General features: G+C 33.4%; 1 protein-coding gene, 2 long non-coding RNA genes and 1 other non-coding gene across 4 annotated transcripts in view; all 4 read right to left on the bottom strand.

Annotated features, from left to right (window-relative positions):
- Positions 1 to 11250, bottom strand: part of LOC128886447 (uncharacterized) — a 22979-nt gene extending 11729 nt beyond the window's left edge. The window contains exon 1 of the long non-coding RNA XR_008459827.1: positions 11158 to 11250. This is a non-coding gene — a long non-coding RNA (uncharacterized LOC128886447). The remainder of the gene's footprint in view (positions 1 to 11157) is intronic.
- LOC128886376 (serine/threonine-protein phosphatase 6 regulatory ankyrin repeat subunit A-like) overlaps positions 1 to 14149 on the bottom strand; it is a 48736-nt gene extending 34587 nt beyond the window's left edge. Inside the window, exon 1 of the mRNA XM_054141198.1 lies at positions 14050 to 14149. Within this exon, the coding sequence (XP_053997173.1) occupies positions 14050 to 14076 (27 nt within the window). The 5' untranslated portion in view covers positions 14077 to 14149. The remainder of the gene's footprint in view (positions 1 to 14049) is intronic.
- On the bottom strand, positions 67 to 4074 carry LOC128886454 (uncharacterized). The gene is made up of 4 exons (XR_008459835.1): positions 3986 to 4074; positions 1772 to 2017; positions 704 to 1544; positions 67 to 651 (listed from the first exon to the last, which is right to left on the bottom strand). It is a non-coding gene; the product is annotated as an uncharacterized LOC128886454 (long non-coding RNA).
- On the bottom strand, positions 5112 to 5304 carry LOC128886514 (U2 spliceosomal RNA). Its single transcript, XR_008459855.1, has one exon. It is a non-coding gene; the product is annotated as a U2 spliceosomal RNA (small nuclear RNA).
- Positions 14150 to 21642: the final 7493 nt, after the last annotated feature.

The raw sequence follows: 21642 nt of genomic DNA on the forward strand, positions 1-21642 counted from the left end.
TGTTCCTAACTCCGGTATTTATCCATAGATTTTCTTCACCAAAGCTTGTTTTCTTCATAAAAGTGCGATCTATACGTAGACAATAAGAAATTGGACATAATTTAACAATTCTATTTTTCCATGGCGATGGAGGAAATAGTCGTGTTCTATTTTAGCCGAAAAAATCAAAGTTTCTCGTAAATACTGGCTCGTAACACTTAGACTATTGAACCGATTGGAAAATAATGTAAAAAACAATTATTGGAAATTCGATTACCTTTAAAATGGCATCTAGCGTGACCCAATCGGACATTTCTAACTCGAGATATGGTCTAAAATGTGAAGGTATGTCAGAAAAAAATCGAAAAAAATTCAAAAATTCATATAAAAAAAACCTATGCATAGAAAAGATTTTTCTTGCGATTTTCGAGTTTAGTAGGCCAAAATACATAAGAACAAAATTGTGGCATTGAATGTACATTTTTTTTTTATTTTGTAAACTAGATAACCTACAGGAAGGGTCCTTTTAGGAACTTGAGAGGTGTTACGAGCCGGAGGGGGCGGCTGCGTAGCCGGGGCTTTTCTATCGGAATATGGTTTTTTTGTTAATGGCTTGACCAGTGTTGTTAGGGTGGCACTAGATGCCTTGAGGAAGTAGACGCGGAGACGAACCTACGTATGGCTAACGTAGGGAGCTCTAGGAGGTTGGTTATCGAGGACGAACCCACGTATGGCTAACGTGGGGAGCCGCAGGAAATGTTAGTATTAGGCCTCGTAACAGTTTTTTGATGTACCTCGAGCGGCAAAGGTACACCTTAGTGGGTCCTGGACTGGGTATTATTGATCAACACTAATTAAAAATGATTATACATATATTCCGATATGCACCGGGACTTACAATTGTTATAAGAGTAATTGTCGCGGTGTACTAATGGTAAGCTAATGTTACAAATATGAACTGAGTTTAAAAATATAGTTTCGATTCCGCGAAGCTAGAATCTAATCCTTCTCGGTTTTCACGAACGCGAGCAAACGGGGGACGACTACAACGACAAAATAATGCCTAACAGTAGACTACGTACTGTATGGTTAAGATTTTGCTCGAAGGGGACTTGAACCGATCTCACTAAGTTTCCTCGTGTAGAAATATCGTAAGAGCACGCACAGACGTGTACAGAACCCTTTCTAGACTTTGTCTAGACCCGATATGCCTTCGTCGTCACCCTTTTTATACCCAAAAATCATAGGCCAAGGGGTGGCGGGAAAGTACATTGTACGATTCCGAGATTTCCGAGGGACTATGCCCTAGCTTCGCATTGGTCTCGAATTCTTATGCCTACGCGAAGAATACCGGGTGCGCACATCCGACTCCAAATAAGGAAATTTAGAACGGGAACGTAACAGAGGGTAGGCCATAGCCTAAACAAAAACTTTCTCTTTCGTTATTCTGCAGTGACAGATATAACGTTGTGCATTCATTCTCAGTACATGAATTTTTTAGATAAAAAGATATGTTGCTGTTTAGTAAATATTCCAACAAAAATCATAAGGATCTGGTCATCGTCCTGAAAGAGAAAGAAATTCATTAAATAAATAAATTTATCGTGTTATATTTTTCATATTGCAATTTATGTACAATCGCTTTTAAGTAAGTATGTAATGAACTGCTAATCGAGCCCTTCGCAAGCAGTATGTATCAACTTTACATGTAAAATTTTGTAAAACTTTGTCAAAACAATCAACTTCTTAATAATACTCTTAATTAGAAAAAATGAAATGTTTGTAAACGTACCTAGATAAATTGAATTTAAATAAGAATTTTAAAATGACATGTTGCTGTTTAGTAAATATTCCAACAAATCTGATTATCGAACCCTTTGAATAGCATACAGGAGTAAAATATCATCACCAAATGTATTATTTAAATTATTTTTGCATCCACGCCGGATTCAGAAGAACCTGAAACGACCAAAGTCTGCATTGTCGAGCGAATATTCGGCTACCTTGCGTGCGTCACAAGGCAGGACACGAGGTTTTCCTGGAAAAATGTATATTCAGTGTGCTCCATGTTTTAGAAACTCGTTCAGGTGCAGAAAAATTCTCTCGGCGTCGTTAATCATGCGGCAGTTCACGGTCATGCAAGTCGGGAAGACGGAATGAAAGAAGAAAAATATGAAACTCCCGGAGACTGGTCTTCACGTGATGAAAAAAACAAATAAAAGACATACTCTCTTCCTTATAGCAAGCAACTTTGATAAAACTCACTAGTGAATCTCTTTCGTGAAAAACGAATATATCGCTACAATTTCGACGATGTAATGAAGTAATAAACAAGAAAATCTTTAGTTTTTTTGTTTAAGGAGTTAGTCGCAATCAGGAAGAGGAAAAACGACATTTCTTTGTGATTTTTTTTGTAGTTATTAAATAATAATTTGCATAAGTAACAATTAAGTATATTATAAAGTATGTTTTAAAGAATTTAAAAACATTTTTTGTTTTAAGAAACGTTTAATTTATATCGTCATAACAGCCGATGACGTAGACGATGATTTAAAAACATAGGTTTGCGGTGAGCAAGATTTCTCTACACTGGTTTACCTGAAAACAAAAACAAAGGTAGATTTCGAAAATAGATTAGTCTAGCGGGCCCCTGAACGAAGGATTTTGGAAAAAATTAATTTAAAACAAGATGGCGTTCATTTGAAGTTGATTCTCAATTTTTTCACTAAAATTAAGCGATTCAATGCTGGATAAAAAAAAAGTATACAAGAAAATAAAAAATCCTTCGATAAGGGCCCCGTTGGTCTAATATATTTTCTAAATCTACCTTTAGTTTTGTTTTCAGGTGTACCAGTTTGAAGAAATCTTGCTCACCGCAAATCAAGCGGTCACCCACGCCATCGCCTGTTAGGACGAAATGAATTACCTATTTTTAAAACAAACATTCTTTTATAGTTCTTTGAGACATACTTTGTAATATATTTACATTTCATTCAGAAAAATTATTATTTAATACTTTACAAAAAACACACAAGAAACTGTCCGTTTTCATTTTCCTGACTGCGACTAACCCCTTAAGAAAAAAATTGAAGACACTACAATGCATGCAAATTCGTAATATACAGGATCTACCTGTTAAGATATGTCACCTTTTTGTTTTAGGTATTTCTGGTAGTGCAATTAAAAAGTGTGTTAGACAAAAGTTTATCAGTCCTTGATAAGCTACATGTTTGAATATTTCTAAATCTGAACAAATATTTTTTACGTAAGAAAGTAAAGGTCACTTTGACTTTTTAAAATGGTAACATGTTTTGGACGTCATGGAGTCGTTGTTGACGTCGAGACGAATTCAATGGTGTATTATACATTACTATGACCTTGAAATGACTCTAAACTCGAAAACTGCAAAAACGTAATTTTAATGAAAAATGAATCCTTAGAAAATAAATCAGGTTACATCAGATCCTCGAACTGCGTTCCATGCAGATCCATCTTCTATAATACAGAGTTCCGCTCTTTCTATTAGAATTTTCGTTGTTGCCATAATTAGTGTCAATGTCTTGTGGGACATTTTAAATGGTTACTTAATCGGGCCAGATTTCTTCGAAGAAAATTTCACAGCTGTTCGATATCTCAACTTTTTGGAAGATAATAATTGTTTTTTCCAAAAATTATTTTATATCATTCTTTTTAGTGACAATCTATAATCAATACGTTTCATGCAATAACAATAGTTGGCTGGTACTAGTGGTCCGTAAAAGAACAAAGTATTCAATTAGTATTCAAGTATATAATTAGTTTCTATAAAAATTCATGTTTATAAATTATGTATTAACATTAATATATTTTCATTGGAAAATGGTAGTCAATTTTCACGACAATTTGTGTATTTAAAGTACATATTAAACTACGAAATACGTATTATCTGAAATTTTGTTTTCTTGCATTATATAAAATTATCCTATTTGTATTGTACTAACATTCTGTGCGAAATGGAAATCCTTACCCGTAGAATATAAGAACAGGAAAACTTGTATGTCGTTCTTAATAACACAAAGGTATGTATTATAAAAGTGTTGGTATTCGATTCTTCAGTAATGTATTCCGAGATGTGTTTCCACATTATAAAATGTTGATTCCAATCCTATAAGTCGAAAGTAGTGAGAATATACTTTAAATATACATATATGAATATATAGAAATAGTTTGGGATTGAGATATACTTTTTATACGTTTCTCTTAAAAAATTGCCAAATATATCATCTACTTTTCAGGTGCTATACATTAGGAAAACTAAGAATAAACTAGAACATTGATTCATTAAATATATATTTAAAGAACATAAGTTTCAATTATATAATAATTGTATAGAGCTTTTTTCAATTGTAGGATCAAGTTACGGAATCCAATTACATGTACGTAATGAAGTTCTGAGCAATTTGGTTATTGTTGTACATGTCGCAGGAAATATAAAGAAAGTAAGTGATTTGATCAAATCCCTTAACTGTTTTAGTGGAAAGATGAAATAATATGATTTGATCAAATCCCTTAACTGTTTTAGTGTAAAGATGAAATAATATTGTTTAGATATTGAAAGTATTTATTTAGTAAATCATGCGTTATTAAAAGTACAATAGGTAATACAACAATACTCATAGAAACATAAATTATTTATTCGAGACTAATTAGCGGTACTAACGGTACTAACGAAATAGGTACTTCATCTGATATTTTAAAAAACAAAAAGTATATATTTAAGGAATGTAATTAATAAATAATTTATGTTTCTACGATTATGTTGTATTACCTACTCTACACTTAATAACGCATGATTTACTAAATTAATACTTTTAATATCTAAACAATATTATTTCACCTTTACACTAAAACAATCAAGGGATTTGATCAAATCACTTACTTTCTTTAGGGAAATGGACCTCACAGAGTTGTTACTTTAACATTCTCCCGTGAATTGATTTCATCTACCTTAGGGATTTGATTAAATCTCTATTTTTATCGTTACCCTGCGGCATACATAAAGTTCAATTATCTATCTATATAATTGATATGAGAGTTTTGGAATTTAACCTGAGAACAACAGTTCTATTTCTGAAAAATTTATGTTTGTATTAAGTCATTGAGCCAATCCTGGCGGCACTGCAATGCCAGGCTGACTCGCGACAGAGGTGGAGCAAGCTCCAACTGCTCCGTCAATTTCCAAAAATCAGATTAATATTCTGACTCCCCAATGGGGAGTGTATCAGATATTAAGCTGATAAGAACAGATACTACACTTTGATCTTAGCCATAAGGCCGAGAAGCGATACCTATGATAGTTTCTGAAGCTGACTTATCTATTCCAGATGACTTTTCACGAGCGAGAATATGCACCGTCTAGCGGAAGTATCGCAAAACACGGCCGTTCGAAGATTCAAACTTACAAACCAGCAGCACTGTATCACGGAAATACAGTTCCGCAGGAGATTATACAGATCATTGTCTGAACAAAGATTGTTAATCATAAGGTAACTATTGTCAGAAATTAATTTTTAGTTATTTCAGCTAATAGATATAAAGATATAGACAAATTTCTCGCGATTACTGTGTTCGATGAATACTTATTCTGAACCGTAATTGTTATTAATGTTTAATCGAACACTGAATTGTATTGCATGTATCACAAATGTTTACTTATGTCGGAGATATTAAGTTTTATTTGTTCCAATCAGTAGATATTAAAATATAGAGAAATATCTCGCGATCACTTATTGAAATTTTATTCTCAACTTTTCATATTCGGAAATATTACTTTCTCCAAAAACATTAGTACTATAATCGGAAACTTTAAAATGCATTAAATATATACATTTCCGAATTAATGGAATATTTACAATGCATATAGTAACATTCAGTCTTCGATTAAATATTAATAAGAATTAGAATTAGTGTTCATCGAAAACTGTAATCGTGAGAAATTTGTCTATATCGTTATATCTGTTAGCTGAAATAACTAAAAATTAATTTCTGACAATAGTTCCATGAATTATTAACAATATTTGTTGAAGATCGAGAATATGACTTTGCTGTAACGCTTTTTCTACAAATGTTTAAAATCATTACTAACCAATAAGTAACTAGTTTGTGGTTTTAGTAACCAATCAATTACGTTTCTTTTGAATAGCTTAGTGTGCGGATGATCTAATAGTTTCCGAAATATTGGACCACATAAGTTTCGTCCTTCATCGCATTCCTCCTCCACTTTTCAAGCTATGTAACGGGACATTTTTATTCTGTTACTACGCACCCATTTCATCGTCATCCACCATATACAGGGTGTCCCAAAAATGTTGTAACACCTTGAAAGAGGTGGTTCGGGAGGTGATTTGAAACAACTTTTTCCTTAGCGAAAATGTTGTCCAAGGCTTCGTTGAGAAGATATTAACAGAAAACCCCGACCAATCACAGTGCGTAGCCTTCACTACCCCGCGACCGCTCCACCGGCATACTCGCGCTCTGATTGGTCGGGGTTTTCTCGGGCAACATTTTCGCTAAGGAAAAAGTTGTTTTAAATCACCTCTCGAACCACTCCTTTCAAGCTGTTACAACATTTTTGAAACACCCTGTATAAGGGTGTCTTTTATAAGAGAAATCGGTAATTTCACACTTCTGCTTTTTATAAGTCTCAAAGATAGCACATTACTTAATGGATGATTAGCATATTTTATATCTCGATACCTAACCAGTTTCATCTATATTGAAGAGAAGCCTTGAATCGATTACAAAAACAGCATCCAGTTTAAACGATTCCAAAGCAGGCTCAGCTGCCGCGCACTAAATCTTATGCGACGTGTGGCGTTCAAGAGGAAGAAAGGAAGATGAGTAATAATGACCAAAATACAACGGATGAATTACCGCAAAAAAGATGACGACGAATCTGTGTGTTAACGAGACGAAATACCTTGAATATTTTACAGTCGTAGCAATCATTGCTGAAAAGTGCATGCGTCAATTAAAATGTATTGCAGATTGATTTGCAAACAATCGTTCGTATATGTATAATTTGTAAGTTTATTAGGTAGGATATTCCTGAAATCATATAATACCTACATACAGTTAGTCTCATAAGTATTTCACCCTTCACGTTTATTGAATAAATTTTTCTAAGTAAAAGGATAGATTTGATGTTTTCAAATACATGTTTCATTACACATATGTGCATGAATAAACTTTACACGTGTATGCATATTTATAAATCAGTAATTTATTTGGAAACATCAAACTTATCATGTAATTGAAACTTCATTAGACATAGAGGGTACGAATACTTATGGGACTGACTGTTAATGAAAATAATAATTCATATATTTTAAAATATATATCCTCCATTATACAGATATTAAAATTTTACAATATTTCTGCTAATTTTTATGAAAGTTAATCTATGCGTAACCGTAATCTCTTGATCGCATGTTGGGGTGAATGTTTCATCAATTTATCTTGGTACTCCTTAAGAGTTAGTACAAATTTAGCACATTAATCTATATTAATCAACAGTGGATTAAAGTTTATAGAGGATCATGAGCAAAGTAAACGAGTTACCCTAATTTCATTTTATAAAAATTAACGCATAATATATGTACATCGAGATTAAATACTTTTAGCATACGATGTACGTAGGTACTAGTCATTAGTAATCATATTCAGTTAGTTCATACATGTACATGTGTACATGTGTTCGTACGGAAGGCACGTAAAAAACATTAAGAGTTATACAAGAGTTATATGTTATATATTATATGTTAAGAGTTATGAATATAATGATACGCAAGAATAAATAATCTAGAGACGCGGTAGCGTCTCGGCGCCAAGTACATAAAAAATTATCCGTCACCGCGTACATATGCCGTTGGAGCTGCAATATTTTTTAAATTTAAAGACATTTTTCTGATGTAAACCGCATATAAGCTTTCGAATAAAACCAAAATCAATAAAATCGGTCCACGTACAACTGAGATATCGTAATATCATGTCATTAATCTGTCAGAAACGGTATTTTTCGTATGATTTCCCCGTCGTCAACCCTTAGCAAATAGGAGCTAAGCAAAAGCCGAGTGTCGTTCGTCGACTCTCGGAATCATTCGGTTCGGCATGGCTCGTCGGCCATCGAGCGTCGAGAGTCGAAACAGATGTCATCATTCATAAGCTACCAAGTGTCAAAAGATTTAACACTATTGCATTATTAATTATATTTATATCAGCAAAATGTTTTCAATTTAGACTTTTCTTGTAGGGTTTAATAACAAATTGCAGCCAGTGTTGTAAAGTGTTGATCGATCTTGATTACAAGGTAAAGTTGTCAAAATCTGAATTGCCAGATAGCTTTATTCATACAGAAAACTGTTTTTAATATAGATCCATACCACCAAAGTGTTTTGAGTTTAGACTTTTTATGCAGACCTTATATAAATGAAGGGAACCACAGGCTTGGAGGTTATTCGTTAACAAATTGCAGCAACTGTTGTAAAATGTTTATCCATTTTCATTACAAGGTAAATTGTCAAAATCTGAATTGTCAGGTACCTTACAGACTAGATCCATACCACTAGTGTTTTTAATTTAGACTTTTTATGTAGACCTTATAGAAATGGAGTCATTTTATCATTTCATCATTAACATTAAAATTTTTTGCAGCTAGAAAAAAAATTGCAGGTATATATAATTATTTATAAATTGAACGAATAAGTGTTTATAATTAATAAATTATATGAAATATATATACAGGGTGACCCAAAACTCGGGGAGGAGCCGGAAATGGGGGGTAGCTGAGACGAGTCTGAACAACAATTTCCTTTGCAAAAATGTCGGATGGGGCTTCGTTAAGGTGATATTAAGCGAAAACCCCGACCAATCAGAGCGCGCGTAGACCGTTGGAGCGGCCGCGGTAGCGAAGGCTACGCGCTAGACGGCAGCGTCAATGTCCTTCGATGCACGTCGAGTCACTTGTTCGCGTACAAGCGCGGCCGCCAGAGCGTAACCTTCGCTACCGCGGCCGCTCCAACGGTCTACGCGCGCTCTGTTTGGTCGGGATTTTCGCTTAATATCTCCTTAACGAAGCCCCATCCGACATTTTTGCAAAGGAAATTGTTGTTCAGAATCGTCTCAGCTACCCCCCATTTCCGGCCCCTGCCCGAGTTTTGGGACACCCTGTATATTCGTACCCAGATAGCACCGGACGTCCCATGGACGTCCATTTTATGTCCAATTTACGTCCAAACGTCCGACGTCCGTTGTCGGACGCCCTTAGGACGTCCATGGGACGTAAATTTTGTACGTCCCAGGGACGTCCGGCCGGAACGTCCTGCGAACGTCCATGGGACCTAAATTCTATACGTCCTAGAGACGTCCGGCCGGAACGTACTACGAACGTCCATGGGACCTAAATTTTGTACGTCCCAGGGATGTCCGCCCTGAATTTTCTAGATTTAGGGATAAAAAAATATTTATTGCTTCTTCTGAAGGAAATGTAGTCTGCACTTGAACCCTTTCTACGAAACATTATTGAAGCGATAACGAGATTTTATTTACATTGAAGTACATTAATATATTGTATACGTATTCAAATGGAGAATAATTTTTTATTTTGTTCATGTTTTATCAAAATGGCGGCTTGGCAGACGATTTAGTGGAGCGTCTTAATAATAAATGATTATGCGGTGAGCACGATAACTCAAAACAGGTTCGAACTATAATAGAACAATGAAACAAAACTAATTAGTTTTCTTAGTCTATAGGCTAGTGAAATACATAGCCGTTTTTGAAAATATACATTTTCAATAAAATGGTATCGTTCCAAAGTAAAGTATACAAAATTAGCCTAAAATTGCGAAACCTAAAGTTGGATAAAAAATACAAATATTAATATAATAAAAAAATTCTACCTATTTCATTACGAAAACATATGATAATTACATAAAAAGAGATTCAAGTCGATTGATTACAAGTTGCCGAGGCTAGAGTGCCAACCGATTTTTTGAAAGTGTTGTTTCCAAAAAAAAAAGTTTAGTTTCCTTACATTCATACGCGGCCCTACTTCTAGAACTCAAATCTACCTTTAAACTTTCGATATTAATTTCTAATTAATGGGATATCATTTTCGTATATACAGGGCGTCCCAAAAATGTTGTAACACCTTGAACAGGGTGCTTCGGGAGGTAATTTGAAACAACTTTTTCCTTAGCGAAAATGTTGTACGAGGCTTCGGTAAAGAGATATTAACGGAAAACACCGACCAATCAGACCGTAAGTATACCGTTGGAGCGCAGCGGACTAGCGCGTAGCCTTCGCTACCGCGACCGCTCCACCGGCATACTCGCGCACTGATTGTTCGGGGTTTTCCATTAATATCTCCTCAACGACGCCTCGTACAACATTTTCGCTAAGGAAAAAGTTGTTTCAAATTACCTCCCGAAGCACCCTGTTCAAGGTGTTACAACATTTTTGGGACACCCTGTAGAGAGTATTTTGCGCAAAAAAATGATTCGATTTTTCTAAACGACCAAAGTGGTTTAATCTCTTGAAACTCGAGAAATTCAAGTTAAAATACTGTTCATAGCGAGTCCTCGCTTCGACTAAAGTTCACAATACTTCATATGATCCGTTTCCTAACAGATAATTAAAGAAATTTGCATTAAAATCATCTACGTGGAAACGGAGAATCACCATATTAGGTTTGATCGGTTGCGTGCATCAAAGTTAAGTAATATCGTCGTCACGCGATTGCAATTTGTCGTTATGTTTATTGTTGGTCACGCTCCCCCAACCGCGCGAGTGATTTATCAAACATGTCAGGACTGGAATAAATCTTTATTGCTAAATCAATGGACGCACATAGCCGACGGTTGCGAACACGAAGGAAACGTTGAATCTTTACCTCGATGAATTAAACGCATGGATAAATCGTTGAACGAACGATTCAAAATAAAAATGTTGAACGTTGTCGTCGGTCGATTAATATTTCATGAATTGTGGAGTGGACATAAAGAAGGCTGCATATGCCATTAAAAATAAATCGTTCATGGGAACGATTACTGAATCGAGATCAGTATCGGTAAATAAAAATGGAGGTGATAATACAGTTTATTTATATTCTAGCATTCCTCGTGTATAGTATAGGATTACCTGGCTGGTGTCCTTTAGGATAAGCATGTCAGCGAGCATTTGCATGTGAATTTTTTATTAATATTTTAGACTATTTGCGCCCCGAGGTTTCACCCGCGTAGAATATTATTCTTATTCGCGTAGGTGCAATAATTACTGTAGTATATGTAAGTATGTAGTTGGGTTCTTCGTAACAGATGAACGCATTTAACTGGGTGTAGGAGAGAGATAAATTTTTAAGGCCAGGTTACACCAATAAAACGTGTTTTTGTAAATAAATTTTGTTTGTAGTAAAAACAATATTTCAGAATTAAACTTTTTAGAGCTTTTTAAAGTACATGTATTAAACTATTTGAAAAAAAAATTTTTCTTTTTTTTATTTTTTAAAAAATAAAACGGTTTCATATTCTGTATAGAATTGGCTATGGTCGGTACTGCAAACAAAAATATTCATTGTTATTTAAAAAAGTTATTAACCATTAAAAGTGAAAAAAAAAGGTTGAAAAATTCAAAAGTCCGCCATTTTGTTTTTTTTTTTCGGTGAAAATGTTTCATTGTAGTACCGACCATGCCAATTCGATACAGAATATGAAACCGTTTTATTTTTTGCTTTCAGATGATTTGTTTCCAAGAAATGATGACACCAGCCAACAAATTGGACGAGTTTGAGCAGCCATTTTCGGAGCCGCCATTTAAAAAAAAGAAAAAAAATTATTTTTTTCAAATAGTTTAATATATGTACTTTCAGTTGTAAAAAGTTTGATTCTGAAATATTGTTTTTACTATAAACAAAATTTATTTAAAAAAACATGTTTTATTGGTGTAACCTGGCCTTAAATGTAAATGTTAATGACTAGACTGCGGATCTTTATGCATTTATAGGAAATTTGAATGTGCAAGAAACTACAAAATGCAAACAATATGCAAGAATATAAAAGAGATTGAAAGTAGAGTTTATGTTATAATATTTGCAGAATAAAATAAATTCTTATTTAGGTTCAATTTTTGTAGGCATGTTCGCGAAAATTTTATTTTGCATAAAGATCCGCAGTCTATTAATGACGAATCGGTCGTGTGATGAATGACCTATAATTCATTTCTCTGTGAATTATTTTCATTTTTTAACCGACTTCGAAAAGGAGGAGGTTACTCAATACGACATGTATGTTTTTTTCTTTTTTTTTTCATTATCTCCTAAACTATGAGACCAAGTAATATGCTGTAAAGGGCACATTTTCTCTTCATGAAATTTCTCAGATGATACAATGATTCGTTTGTATAAAGATTAATAAATTATACTTAATAAGTACCCTTTAAGTTCACCTTATAATTTTCAATTCATTTTAACATAAGAAAGTTATTGTAGTTTAAATATAAATTTGCTGTTGCTGAATTTTTTGGGATCTATTGATAACCAATATTTTTGTATTAAATTATTTTCACGTATATCCAACCATTTGGTCAGGGTACGCCGATAAAGTAGACAAGCAATGCTTTTCTTTCGACTTGATTTACAAATTTTCAGATATCAAATTTAGGTAATTATAGAGAACAGGTACATCCTCTCCGATTTCGATGATTTTTCAATATGTTGTAGAAATCAACATTCTGAATAACTTTTTCCTATACATATAACCGTCGTTCGGCCTTGGTTTCCGAGATATTTGCAAAATATCATTGCTACTACTACAATGAATATTGCGTATAGCTACGCGTCTGTGGCAGCGTGTGTGTAAGCGTTCAGTCGTCGATTGTTTAGGCTCGAAATACACGTACGCGTCTGTGAGTTCCCGTAATTTTGATGCGTATAATTTTCGCGCAAAATCCTTTTACAAAAATTGAAAAGCATATATGAAAAGCATAAACACCCCTCAGGCTAACCGTGTACACACCTGAGTGGTGCGCTGCAGTACTCGTTGTTGGGGGCTTTGTCACCAAACCCCCGACCGGGAGCGAGCCCCCGGAACCCCATTTTTTTACTGTACGAATACAGATCATGCGCTACTTTATATGTATAAATGAATTCGGAACAGATTGAAACACGAGCCGACCAGCGAATGATAGCTAACGCATACAGACTCATAGACGCGTACGTGTATTCCGAGCCTAAACAATCGACTACTGAACGCTTACACACACGCTGTCAGAGACGCGTAGTTATACGCAATATTCATTGTTGTAGCAGCAATGGTATTTTGCAAATATCTCGGAAACTAAGGCCCGGCGACGGTTATATGTATAGGAAAAAGTTGTTCAAAATGTTGATTTCTACAACATATTTAAAAATCATCGAAATCGGTGAGGATGTACCTGTTCTTTATAATTACCAAACAAACAAACAAACAAACCTTACCTCTTTATAATATTGGTATAGATTAGTATAGATGAACTTGCCGAGATTGTTTCCTCATTTTAACTTAAGTATACCTTGTATTACGCGTACATTAAACTGGAAGTATGTACAAAAGATATACAAATAAAAGTATCCTTTTTGCAATAATTAAGTAAAAGTAAACATTTTGTTATGCATATTAGAAGAACACATACTTTTTGGTTGCCTTTCTTTATAAGTAACTATGTATTTTGCTAATTTCTAATGGTTCTATAAAATAATCAGTCTTCGCTGAAAAACGATCGCAATACACATGCACAGGCACTCTATTCAATTCAATTCCTTTTCAATTTCAAAATTCAATTACTTTATACATTACGGAAAAATAAAAGAGAAAAAATATTATATAGTATATACGAGACGCGTCTCATAGTGATCCAGTTTTTTGTTTTTTAACAGTCGTTGTTATGGACAAAAATGCACATGAACCACAAATGTATATTAAATAGAATGCAATAAATCAATAAGCATTACTGTTGTACGAACGGATCTTTCAATTTCCATATTAATTTACTACTTACTTGGTTTACATTAAAACGGATCACCATACCGACTGCAGAACTCCACTCAACTGCACGCAATAAATAACAGTCACTTCACCTTTAACTCGACGAATAGAACACTCGCGTTGTGAATTACATTCATAATTCGCTGGCTCTAACTGGCTTCACCTACGTCATTTTCAATCATTATTTGTGCTTTATTGCGAATGTCAATGCGTAACATAAAATATTAGGTTGTCCCAAAAGTTTCTTTCCTTTTATTAATAATTAATACATACACAATATTTTATGTTTTATGTTACATTACAAATTAGATTGTCTATTTATATAAACACTGCCACAGGAAATAATTGAATGCAACTCACGAAAGAAACTTTTAGGACAATCCAATAAAATAATGAATAACAAAAATAAACTGTCCGGTGACGGCGGTGTCGACCCAGCAACGTATCGATTACAAATTAAAATAAACAAGAGTCGAAAGACTCGTTCCGTCATTGTGCCGGGAACAAAACTTTTCAACTGATTTCATTTTTGCTTTCTGAAATTAAAGTAGACAAATTTGATGAATAATCAATTAATAAAGTTCAATATACTGTACATAAAAAGACTTCAGTGGGCCAATTATGGCCCAACGATAGAAAACCGCGAGTATTATTCATAAATAAGAATAGAAAGAACTAATTTTAGAATATAACAACAGGTTATTGTTTGTAACAAGATTTCCACAACGTCTAAGGACAACGTTTAAGCGTTGGCGTGCTTTGGTTGGTCCGACGTAGTATTATTGTTGCAAGTTTCTTGTTAATTAACCAACTATAGTAATTGTTAGCCCAACATTGGGTATTTGTAAGAAAATTGTCATAATTCTTTTAACGTAGACCCTTATTTGGGCATTTGTAGGCAAAAGCACTAACTGTATCCTAACTGATTCCCAACTACTAGAAACCGTTGGCCAACCATAAATGCTACTAGAGAAATAAGCAGAGAAAGAACTCATTTTAGAATATAACAACAGGTTCTTGTTTGTAGTAAGATTTCTACAACGTCTACGTGCTTTGGTTGAACCACCGTAGTATTACTGTTGTAAATTTCTTTTTAATATAGTGATTAACTATAGTGATTGTTAAATCCACATTGGGTATCTGTAGGTAAATTGTCATAATCTCTATAACGTAGGCCCTTATTTGGACATTTGTAGGTAAAAACACTAACTATATCCTTACTGATCCTCAACTATTGGAAACCGTTGGCGAACCATAAATGCTACTAGGGAAATATATGGGGCATTCTACACCAAATTTTAAAATTGATTTAAAAATTGTTTCAAAATTATATTATAAATTATTTTTCTTTGTTGTAAAGAATTTTTGTATTTATTTAAATATTCGTGTCTTTACGAATTTCAGTGGCGCTGCTGATTGTTTCTTTACACCGACAGTTTCTTTATACCAACGTACATCGTTTGTTCATTCGTATCATAACCTCCGTCCTAAGGAGTAGCAACCAATTTGTTTATTTAAAAAATACTTTATGTTAATTTTTTTAATATTATAGTCTTATATTCAACTTTTGGATGTGTAATGTTCACGCAACAAAATCTTAATGTAAAGTGTTCACAAAACAATCGTTTATGTAAAATTTTTAAAAGAACACGAAAATAAATAAAAACGTTTGCTATAATTGCTCATAAATAGAATTAACTTTTACTTACTACTTTTAAATCCTTATTCCGAACACTAAAAATATCGAAATCAGTATATAATAAGTAAAAAAAAAAGTATAGTGTTAAAAATCGATACTGATAATAATTTATAGCGAAACAAAAATTTTTTAATTTTTATACATCGGAAAAAAAATAGTAATTATGGAAGGCCCACTATCGGACAGGGGTTCAAAGTTGCAGGATGGATAGAAGTTAAAAGTAAGGATAGGAAAGAAAATCGAAGGATACAGACAGTTTTAAAAACCCGATTGAAAACATTTTTAATATTTTTTTTGTATTTCTTTGTGTAAAGGCTATCTATAAACGAAAATTTTGAAAAAAAAAAGAATTGAATTTTGACTATTATTAAGAAAATTATGACCAAAGAAAAACAAAAAAGAGCGTTTTGTTGAAAATTCGATATTTTTTGAACCAGTGATAAAAAAGATGTCAAAATTTACCAGGAGGCTTCTTTTGAAGGGTATTAAAAAATACCAAAAAATTAAGAAAATAAGAAAAAAATGTTTTAAACCGTCCGATTTGGCGTGGAATGCCCCATATCCATGTATGTATAAGCGTGTTTGTGTACATATTTAAAAATTCACTTAGTAATATGAAAACTATTATTTAATTTAGTCAAACTTCTTCAATAGATATATACGGTACGGATACTTATGAGATTGGCTGTATATTTGAGCAAAGTTCTCATTTAAATAGTAATTTCTAAAGATAAATAAAAAATAAACAACATTTTATACGTTATTCGCAGAACGAAAATTAGAACTTACTAAAACTACAAAATGTTGTATTTCGCTTCTTCAATAGACATAGACGGTACGAATACTTATGAAATTGACTGAATATTTGATCAAAACTCTCCTTTAAATAGTAATTTCTAAGGATAAATAAAAGATAAAGAACAATTTTATATTTATAAACAACATTATTCGTAGAATGAAAATTAGTACTTACTAAAGCTACAAAATGTAGTATTTCGCTATAATCGAGTAACATCCCGATCGAATAAACGTTACGAATATATCTCCATACGTTGGTTTTATTAGGCCATTCATTATTCCAATCAAATTTTGCCCATCTCTGGCTGGGAGTAAGACAAGTGGTGATCATAGGTCACTTCCAGGTTACAAAGGTTATTGATGCCGTAGAGCTATACGATATCAAGCATACGAGGACAGATAATTATCTCCCGATTGCGAGAAAGCATCATTGCATGACACTACGAAATATAAAGGTTAAGTCTGTTATATTCGCATCACGAGAGGCGCTTACGATGGCATAATTATAGTATACAGTAATTGCCTGGTATTGTTTACAGCAGTAAACAATTTGAAACAATCGACATAGAGCAAAGTCCATCGTTGGATAATTTATTGGTCAATTTGTTGATAAAGGTAATGAATAATGATGGGCCTTGGGGAATGTTCGATGTTATCATAACCTTGAGAAACAGATGATCTCTTACGTAGTTAAACAACCTGAGGTCAAGTCTTCAGATAATTGCGTAGTAAGGTAAGGAAGTCGATTTTAGAACAAAAATTAAATAATTGTTGCATCAATATATATATATATATATGCAATTGAATTAAATTCGTCGTAGAGTGTTTTTGCATTAACACGTATTAGAAAATGCATGGAGGTACAAGGTTATACTCTTCAACATTTATTGTAACGGTAATTTCAAGAATAAAAGTAGCTGGTTACTGTTGCTCGTTCGCTTTGCGAGCTCCCGAGTGGGGTTTTTGTTGCTCGCTTAAGGGGGTATCCTGAATTGGAAGGTTTAAAAAAAGCGGTTTTTCGTGAATTTTTGTAGGATGGAAAAAAAAGAATTCATTCTGTCGAACTCTTTATCCTCTTTTCATACATATTTCAGTAGTCTGTAGAAATTTGTTCAACAAGAAATATCCAAATTGAGTCGACTGTGACGCACATTTGTAGAGCACCTCACAATTAAAACCTCCTATCGGCTGGAAAGATGCAGGTCGTAATTTTGATTTGACACAAAAAAAGCAAAAGAAATTTTCACTTTCATACATTTTTCTTCTATGTGAACTAAGAAAAATCCGCAAAAATGGTAAAATGTGAAATTACTGCAAGTTTGAAAAAAAAGAACGAGTTCATTGGGTGAATAAAATCACATTAACTTGATAAAGAAGTTGTTTAAAATTTTATTTGTATGAATTTTCTTAGTTCACATATAAGAAAAATGTATGGAAATGAAAATTTCTTTTGGTTATTTTGTGTCAAACCAAACTTACGACCTGGATCTTTCCCGCCGATAGGAGGTTTTAATTGCGAGGTGCTCTAAAAATGTGCTTCGCAGTCAACCCAATTTGAATATTTCTTCTTGAAAAAATTTGTATAGACTACTCAAATATGTACGAAAATAGGATAAAAAGTTCGATAGAATAGATTATTTTTTTCCATCCTAAAAAAATTCATGAAAAACCGCTTTTTTCAGACCTCCTAATTCAAGATACCCCTTTAATTCATATATTTATATATGAAATTTTTCATATATTCATATATTCATGTTTATTTTGTGTGCGACCCTTTACGGGCCACATAAGGAACTTCCCGATTTCCGATTACGCCATCTATCGCAAATAAAAGAAAAAGTTTGAAACTAGTGTTTTGAAAACGTCTCATAACCAGTGCCATTTCACAGTGCATGATAAAAAATGAGGTGTTCTATTAAAAAAATCATGTTGACCTTGACGTGACTTTGGCCGGTCCTTTGAAGGTCAAACGAACACGATCGTTCAATAGAAATTTGAAACGCTAAAACATTTCTTTAAACCATTTTTCTCACAAATGTTTCATTTCGGAAATATTTGACTGTTTCCATACTTTTAGAGCACCCTGTATATATATATGTATATATATATATACATGTGTTATACATATGCATACAAATGTAATAATAGTAATATATTGTTGCGACGGTATGAAGATGCCGCACTACAGTTCCGAGTTACATCGTCGCGACGCCGACGGTGTGAAGATGTTGCGACGATGTAAAGTTGCGGAAACAAGTTCCCGCGCTTCCGGTTGCCAGAAAGCGGCAAACTTTTAAAATAGAAGAGAGCGACTTGAGAACTCAAAGAGAGAAGACGTTTCGTTACAAGTCTCCAAGATTATCGTTATATTGTTTAAAAGTTATAGTTACTTAATAAACTTTATATTTAATTAAAACGAATTCTCGTGCTTCAACACCCCGACGCAACCATATCTATATATATATATATATATATTATTTCCGTTTAGTTATTCGGTCATAAATTTATATTCTTCCATCTAGATTGCGTTATTGAGCTAAGTTTTCTTAAAAAAAACTAAAAAACTACTGGACCGAATTACAACAAAATCTAATCAGCTCTAAGTCAGATTGATACACATCGATTGCATCGTCGATCATTTTGATCTCGCTATTAGTTTTTTAGAAAACGTTAACGAAAAATTTGTTTACATAAGTAGATACATACATACGCACGCACACGCACACGCGCACGCACACGTACACGCACGCGCGCGCGCGCGCGAACAATTTGTTAAAAATAGGCTAAAATTACTCCAATGACATTGAAACATGGAGATCTGCTAAAAAATTGATTTTTCATTTTAGGGGCAAATACAATAACTTCCCTATAAATCGGGAAGTTAATTACTTCTGTGTCAATATATTGTGATCGATTGTATTCAAAGCGAAAATTGTAATGATTTCATGACTTGAATTATGTGAGATATTTTTGCATATAAAGGAATATTAAACAAAAATTTTGTCATACGTCTATGAATTATACAATAATTAGGGAAAAGTATATTTTAGCACAAATATCACTGTGATTATTTAAATACTTTGTGCAAACCACAGATGTGGTTTTTTCCCATAAACTCTAGAGAAATGCGATCGTTTAATTGTTTTAAGTAATGTATTTCATTAATTGGTCACGACGAAGCATATTCAGAATACGTCGCATTATGACTAATGAAATCTAACTAACCATTGAAAACGTCTACGAATTGTTAAACAGAGTCAATGTCACTTGACCCTTCGTTTCTGAATAATAAGTTGCATTTTTTTTCGTGTAAATTTGAAGGCTAACTCCGATGGAAGATGGAGAAAGGAATGAAACTATCGTTTTTTACATTTTCAAAGAATGTATTATACGTATTTAAACATAGATTTTTCATGTTTTGAATTAATTGTATTCTGGTTTCGTACTTAACTATTAGTAATTTCTTTCTAAGAAATGTCCAAAGTCATACGAAAAGTTACCAAATTTCCGATTCTATTGTTCATATAATAAATATCATAATATTGTATTGAATAAAACCTCATATAAACTTACTTCACTTCATAACTTACTGTACAAATAACGTTCTTGTTGACAGTCACCCTTACCAAGCAGTGAATTATTCCTAATCATTTCACCTTTTGGAGCATACATTTTTCCTTTCAAACGATTTCCATGAAGCTTTGCGTACAAGAGTTTTTGGAGACTTCGATTCCGAAGCAGAACCCAAAATTTACAAATTCAACATGGTAGATCCAATATGATGAAATACAATATGAAAAAATAATCCAATTTGGATGTACTTCAGAGATTACTTATGTATAGTAAAAAAATAAACCTTAGATATAAATTCTGAAAAGTATTTTACATGATATCTTATATATACAGTACACCGACATATGATGTTATTGATACGTCGACATGACGTCACTATAATATGATAACACGATAACATGATAACACTAGGATGATAACACTGCGACACGATTACCCACAATGACGTTGTAAAACACTGATATGACAATGTCACAACGCGATGATGTAACGGAGACGTGACGAAGGGTAATTACCAGAAAATCGCGGACAAAATTCAATTTTAAAAATTTCACCTAGACCATTGGCCAAAATTGGTTCCAACTACAGTTTTTAAAGCTATTTGAATTAGAAGCACCACAAGCGGTAGCGTGTCCCGAATGCTTGTATGTTGCCGCTTGCTATTAAAGCCTTTGATTTTTTACAGGAATTTTTATAAACCATTCATAACCATTTTTGTGAAGTAAATGGAATGTATGTATGTACGTATGTAAACAAATTTTTCGTTAACGTTTTCTAAAAAACTAATAGCGAGATCAAAAAGATCGATGATGCAATGGATGTGTATTAATCTAACTTAGAGCTGACTAGATTTTGTTCTAATTCGGTACAGTAGTTTTTTAGTTCTTTTAAGAAAATTTAGCTCAATAACGCAATCTAGATGAGAGAATATAAATTTATGACCGAATAACTAAACGGAAATAATATGCATATATACATATATTACTATTATTAAATTTGTATGCATATGTATAACACATATATGTATATACATACAGGGTGCTCCAAAAGTATGGAAACAGTCAAATATTTCCATAATGGAACATTTGTGAGAAAAATGGTTTAGAGAAATGTTTTAGCGTTTCAAAAATTCTATTGAACGATCGTGTCCGTTTGACCTTCAAAGGACCGGCCAGTCACGTCAAGGTCAACATGATTTTTTTAATGGAACACCTCATTTTTTATCATGCACTGTGAAAGCTATGGCTATGAGACGTTTTCAAAACACTGGTTTCAAACCTTTTTTTTTATTTGCGATAGATGGCGCTGTAATCGGAAATCGGGAAGTTCATTGTGTGCCCCGTAAAAGGTCGCACACAAAATAAACATGAATAGCTAGATATATGAATTAAGCGAGCAAGAACAACCCTACTCGCGAGTTCGCGAAGCGAGCGAGCAACAATAACCAGCTAGTTTCTATGGGGATAAAAGGAAATCAATGGGATCCAAAAGGAAATTGAAAGAATTTCGCTCGAAATGCTGGCGAGAGTGATGGAA

This window comes from Hylaeus anthracinus, unplaced genomic scaffold (assembly GCF_026225885.1).
Source record: "Hylaeus anthracinus isolate JK02 unplaced genomic scaffold, UHH_iyHylAnth1.0_haploid 11982, whole genome shotgun sequence".
NCBI lineage: Eukaryota > Metazoa > Arthropoda > Insecta > Hymenoptera > Colletidae > Hylaeus > Hylaeus anthracinus.